We start from the raw sequence: 6510 nt of genomic DNA, 5'->3' as shown, positions 1-6510 counted from the left end.
GGTGACATTTGGACGCCCGTGTGTCGCCGCACATGCGGCCGGAAGCATGCGGGACGACACACAGGCGATGGAGTGGCACCATTTCAATGGTTGGCCATATCTATATAAACCCAGCTCCCCCAGCTCGTTTCATTCATTCCACACACTCAAACATCACTCTAAAACTTGGGCTAGAGAGAGAAAGTGAAGTAGAAAAAGGAAGTGAAGGATTTGGAGCTGTTTTGAAGAAGTTAGAGCATTTTTAAGAGCCATTGTTCTACCAAAAGTCCGAGAAGAAGATCCAGAAGTCCGAGGAGGTTCTGTCCAAGTCCTGATTCGTCCATACCAGTCCATTGAAGACAGAGGCATTGGGTTTTGGCTAGGCTCTCTCCGATCAACCAGCTGCAAGAACACTGAGTTTAGGTTGTAGGAGATTGGACGCGTAGGCCACCGGAATAGATTTGCAGTGCATTTGGCTACGGTTTGATTTTTATACGATTTATGTTTCCGTTGCGTTTTATCGGATTTGGGATACCTAAAGTATTGCAAATATTATTAAAAGTCTTGGATTTAAATCTTAAAAAATTAACGGGTCCAATATGATATTGGTTTAGTCCGAACCACAACAACGTTAGGTCTTGGTACGGGTTGAAAAGCCTTAGGCCTCGATCTAACGGAACCGTTAACTCATGGTACATGTTGCAAAGCCTTAAGCCTTGATTTAGCGGGACGTGTTAGTGGATGAACTAGTCTAGGTTGCGGAATAAATCTGTGACTCGGACCGGATCGTCCCTAGCTCGTTACGTAGCGCTTCCGGACCATGGTGTTGGGTTGGACGGTCAGTCATGTTCTTGTTTGATTGTTGGCTGGCCGGTTGGCCTTTCATCTCCAATCCTTGGTGTTGGTTGGTCCGTCGGTCATGTTCTTGTTTGATTGTTGGCCGGTGGGTCGACCTATGCCTAGGACGGTTCGGGGGTGTTACAGAGGTGGTATCAGAGCATGGTTACGATTATGCTTACTGGTTCCCGTGGTTTTTCAAATGTTTTCAATGTTTTTCGAGTCAAAAGGAGTCGCCGATGCACTCTTTAGGAATCCGGTTGTGTCCAATCGTTTAGGAGGGGTAGGAGAGATTTTATTTTATTATTAGCTTGTTGTCTAACCCATATATATTGCGACATGATTTCGCAGGTTGCTGTACTGGTGTGTTAGGGTGGAGATTTGGAGTTATGGAGGATTTCGACATTTCGCCTAGTCCTATACTTGCCGATCTTTTTCAGCCGCATGAGTTTGATCAGATCGTACCAGACATGTTTCCGACACCTATCATCATTTCTGATGATGACACCGAGCCTGATGATGCGGTTCCGACACCCTTTATTGTCATTTCTGACGATGAGACCAATGCGGATGATCTTGTTCCGCAGATGCCTACGGTAGCACCACCGAGCCCCATCACTATCTGGTCTACGGGTACTACTGGAGATACACCGAGTTATGATCCTGCTGAGGACCAGGGCACTTCGCCACCTACTCCAGATGTGTCGACACCATCATATGGTCCCTTACCTTTGTCTCCGGGATTACCCGATCCTACTCTCAGCCCGGCGATTGACATACATTATGAGATGGGTCTGGAGGGATTTTACGATCTGCCGATGGAGAGTATTGGTGACAGCCATGATGATCCCTTACTTTACTATCCAGACATCATGATTCCTGATGAGCCAGCAAACTATCAGTCCATGGAGAGCGTTGGACACCCTGATGACGACCCATTCCTTTATGATCCAGACGTGATGATGATGGACCAGCCACTTCCTCAGCCGGCGGACTTATCTTTTTCTCATACCATACCTGCGAGTGGAGAGCCTTCCAGCTTTCCACCCATGGAGCCATCCACGACCTACTCACCATTATCTCAGCCATTCTATGACAACGAAGAGCCTTCCAGCTTTCCGACGATGGAGGTACCCATGACTGAGTTACCATTTTACCAGACCACTTATCAGACCGGAGGGCCATCTAGCCTTCCAGCGATGGATGCATCTTTTGATCTTGGAGGATCTGCTTCTTCTGGTGATCCTTACGCACCTCAGTCATATCACTATGGACAGGGTAGCGATGTTTTTGGTGTCGGAGCAGGATATGTGGATCCACACGGATTCCCATATCATACTTATCTTGGTGGATCGGATCTGTACCCGAGGTGTTTTACTTGTGGAGGCATAGGACATTCGACTGGCGTGTGCACGAGCTACGACGAGCCAGCAGCGATAGGTTCAGTTCACTCCAGCTCAGTCCCTACTAAGTCAGCTCCACTAGCTGGACTACTAGCTCACTCAGCTGAGGCAGCTGAGAGTCAGCTCATCTCAGCTAGACGGACTGTCCGGGCTTTAGGCCGATGGTCCGGGTCCGGGTCAGTGGCGGGCTGTGAGGTCCGGCCATGAGGCCAGGGGGTGTTGGGTCTTTTAACAAGGCCGTGGGCTATGTCCAGGAGGCTTGGGGCGTGGGTTGTGCTTGTGGCCGACCCCAAACCCAATCATAAAAAGCGAAGGGATGCAAGTGGCCGAAAGGGGACAACCCTTGGCCGATGGTGCCCATTCGCTAGCAAGTCATGCCTGTTCGTGGGGCAAGACTTACCCCCTCGTTTTCTATAAATATGGGGGCTCTCTGGTCGATGTCATTATCCAATTTCAGAGTAAAATACTCAGAGAAAAACGTAGAGAGAAAGAAAGAGAGAAAGAGAGAGTTCCGGCCAAGAGAAAGGCCGATTGTGGTGGTGTTGTGTTCCGGCGACTCTGATCGTTTGAGAACTAACTCCGGTCAAGAATGGGAGATCAAGACAAGGAGAAGAGCATGGAGAACCCAGACGTGGTTCACAAGGTATGTGATGGGCCGTGGCTCCATCAGACCGAACGGACGGTCCATGCGACCGCACCGCGGCTCTGCTCGGTTCCTAAGTCCCATCCGGCTCTCCTTATCTGTTTCAGTTCGTTTCTCTTCTCTTCTCTCTGGTTAAACACGAGAGGTTGTGTTGGTTGAGTCCAAGGGACACGTCCCTAGGCTTTGGCCGAACATAACCAAACCGCTAGCCTAGACACGGGTCGGTTAGTGGGATGATCCGATCGCACCAAGACTGGGCGGTTAGGACGAACGGGTAGGAATGACCCGAAGGGCACGAATTGTCAAGAGTCATGAGTGTCCAAGAGGAACGAATGGCCAAAGGGTGCATGTTCCAAACGGTGTCTTTCGGGAAAGGTTAGGACCGATCCTTATGGATCAGCCTATGGCTTGTCTAGTTAGGACAAGGTCACGGTTTGTCTAAGCCAAGGTAGAGTCGCAAGGTCTGACTGGTTGCTAAGCCTTCCGGATTAGGCTTGAGGCTTACTCGGCCGATTGGATCCAGACGCCTAAGGCCGGATCAGGTAAGGAAGTCCGTTGGGCCATTGAGCCGGTCGCACCTAGATTCTATCCGGTTAGATGGATTGGTCTTTGGGGACGATCCGGATCTGTTCGTGTGTTCTGTTTATCTATTTTGGACTATCTATCTGATTCTAAGTCAAGGGGTGGTTGGTTGAATGACTTAGGATACGGTAGGTAGGTTCATACTGTTTATGATTGTGTTGACTGAGGTTTATCTAAGTTCTAGGAACCAAGCCAAGCATTGTAGAATCAATCCGTTCTATTCTCGGTTTTGATTAATGCTTATCTGGTTGTGGTTTCAGGAACTAAGGATGGTTCTGGTCAAGCTAAGGAGCCATGAAGGCTCGGTCAGTGAGAGGCTGTGTAACGTGTGGTTAGATGATGTTAGGGATGAACTAGTGATTGTCTATGAGACTATTAAGAAGTTGTGTATTGAATCTCATGTTTCTAAGTAATACAAAGTTTATACATTGTTATTCCGCTGTGCAATCTATTCCTTTGTTTATGAACCTCATATTCGAATATGACTTAGTAAAGAAAAGACTTAGAATGAATCAGACAAGAAAAGAAATTAATAAGTTAGCATTCGTATCCAGTTGGGTCGAGAGACCAGGAACGGGTCTTACATGGTGGACACCCATGGACGTCCTGTGTGTACTGAACAGGCAGCCAACATGGGCCAAAATCACCCGAACAGTCCACGGGAAGGGTCAGCGTGCTGAGTCCAAGGACCAACGTTCTGATATGTGTACTGATGGACAGCCACGGATGTCCTGTGTGTGCTGACGGACACACATGGACACACATGGACAGCCACGAATGTAACACCCCCGAACCGTCCTAGACATATGGTCGATCAACCGGCCAACAATCAAACAAGAACATGGCCGATCGACCGTCCAATACCCAGGGTTGGAGATGAAAGAGCCAACCGGCCAGCCAACAATCAAACAAGAAAATGACTGACCGTCCAACCCAACACCATGGTCTGGAAGTGCTACATGACGAGCTAGGGACAATCCGGTCAGAGTCACAAACTTTACTCCACGACCTAGACCAGTTCATCCACTAACTCGTCCCGCTGCGTCAAGGCATAAGGCTTTGCAACCCGTACCTAGAGTTAGCGTTTTCCGTTAGATCAAGGCCTAAGGCTTTTCAACCCGTACCTCGACCTAACGTTGTGTTAGACCGGACTAGTCAAATATCAGAGTACTCATGAAGCGCATATAAAACAATTACTTTTATTGATTCAAGAAATATTCATACATTGAATAATTTAAGACTGGGCCCGGCCTAATGCCAAATCGAGTCAACATAACACAATTCACAATACCGTTTACAAAAGGCATGAAAATCTACACCGGCGGTCCTAACGTCCAGCACAAAGCTATCCGATCATCCTTACCTAAAACGACCTGCAAAAAGGACAACGGAGTTGGATGAGTAATCTAGTATTACTCAGTGAGCTGGCGGCCTCTACCCGCAACCTAGACTCTAACCCGGACAACCCAAAATAACAATCAATCTAGCCCTAGCATGTAATAAAAGCTAAGGCTAAGCAAACCGTTACTAAGTTAGACTTGGCCTCCTGCCATGATCTAGCTTCAAGTAACGGGAACCTGAATAAAAACAAGTCAACAACCAATCCCTAGTTAACCATATATACGCCTGAGTTCAGTACTCATGTAGTGTTAGACACTTAGACTATACAAGTATCACTAGTCGATCGACCAACAATCAAACAAGAACATGATCGGCCAACCAATGATACCGCATAGCTTTAATATCCACCACCCTTTACAAGCAATCCCTCAAACACATACAGGCCAACGTCAGGCCTACAATAACCAAATACACACCAAGCCTAATCCGGTACCTAAGCCAGACTTAGGACTTAATGTCAGAACCTGCAAGCAAATCAATCAACCACAATTACAATAATAACTATGAGTATCTACGACTCGATCTAACTCGTAACACCGTATATCGGTGTTACGCTAACTTGAGGGTTCCATAACCCTCTACGACACTCTAAACACAACACAACACACTACCCCGAGAAATGGTGACTTAGTGTTCATCCTCTCTATCAGCAATATCCTATCTTCCTAGCACAACGGCCAGAAGAAGGAACTTTCAACCGACCGCGGCCCACAGTCCTTCGGGTCACCGCGCGACAGCCACAGTCCTTCGGGTCACTGCCACATTACACCGTCGTGTAATCACTCAGCCATAGGCCATGATCCCGTCTCTCTGAGTCTTCCCGATCCAGCGAATAAGGGGTTTCCTTGAACCCGCTGGGTACGAGGCCGAGGAAACACTAATCACCCCTACACAAGCCTAGTATGGGCGGGTTACGCACATACTGTCAGCACACTCACACAACACAAACTCAATCTAGAACCTAACCTAAAGATAGATTTCCAGATCCTAACTAGACACTCGACTCCACAAGACTAACCATAGTACCAGTAGTCTGGCCTATATGCCCTAAGACCCTTAGTACTAATAACTAAACAATAATATCAATACTAAACAAATAAATCAAACCGTTATCCAGATAGTCCAGCCTCCGTCTATGAAACTATCCTTAAAGATAACGGGAACCTGCACTCAACCATATCAACACGCAAGAATAGAAAACATGATGCATCCTAGCCCTAGTCCTAGTCAGGTCATTAACTCAGTCTTAATTCCATTCATCTCAGCTTAGTCCTTGCTAAACTGAGTCCGGTTCCATAAATAAAATAACCCTAAGGACTCTACCATTCAATAACGTGATCATTCTACTCTATATGCGACTTGATCTACCCTAAATTCCAAGTGGAATTCAAACAAACCAACTCACAGTGTTCTAGGCGAGAAGCCGCTGGTTGATCGGAGAGGACTTGGCCAAAACCCAAGGGACGCCTTGACTGGACTGGACTGGACTGATCTTGTCTTGGACACAACCTCGGCTTCACCATGAAGAAACTGAAAGGCGTTGATAGGCTGATCTGGACTCGGACAGAACCTCCATTAGCTTCTGGACAGTTCTTCAACTTCCCGGTGCAGTATCGAGTAGAACTTCATCTGATCTGAACCCATGGAACTGAACTAATATTGGAC

The 6510-nt window shown here is 47.4% G+C and overlaps 1 protein-coding gene across 1 annotated transcript; it reads left to right on the top strand.

Moving 5' to 3' along the window:
- Nucleotides 1-1205: 1205 nt before the first annotated feature.
- On the top strand, nt 1206-2681 carry LOC111215861 (cell surface glycoprotein 1-like). The gene is made up of 2 exons (XM_048774746.1): nt 1206-2256; nt 2677-2681. The coding sequence occupies exons 1-2, from the start codon at nt 1206-1208 to the stop codon at nt 2679-2681; spliced, it is 1056 nt and encodes a 351-aa protein (XP_048630703.1).
- Nucleotides 2682-6510: the final 3829 nt, after the last annotated feature.

The sequence above is a fragment of the Brassica napus genome, unplaced genomic scaffold, assembly GCF_020379485.1.
Source record: "Brassica napus cultivar Da-Ae unplaced genomic scaffold, Da-Ae ScsIHWf_521;HRSCAF=783, whole genome shotgun sequence".
In the NCBI taxonomy this organism is placed as follows: domain Eukaryota; kingdom Viridiplantae; phylum Streptophyta; class Magnoliopsida; order Brassicales; family Brassicaceae; genus Brassica; species Brassica napus.
This window is presented reverse-complemented; position numbering and strand designations above follow the sequence as displayed.

What these genes read in the sequence shown, in the direction of transcription:
- LOC111215861 (XM_048774746.1), top strand. Translation starts at nt 1,206, where the DNA reads ATGGAGGATTTCGACATTTCGCCTAGTCCTATACTTGCCGATCTTTTT.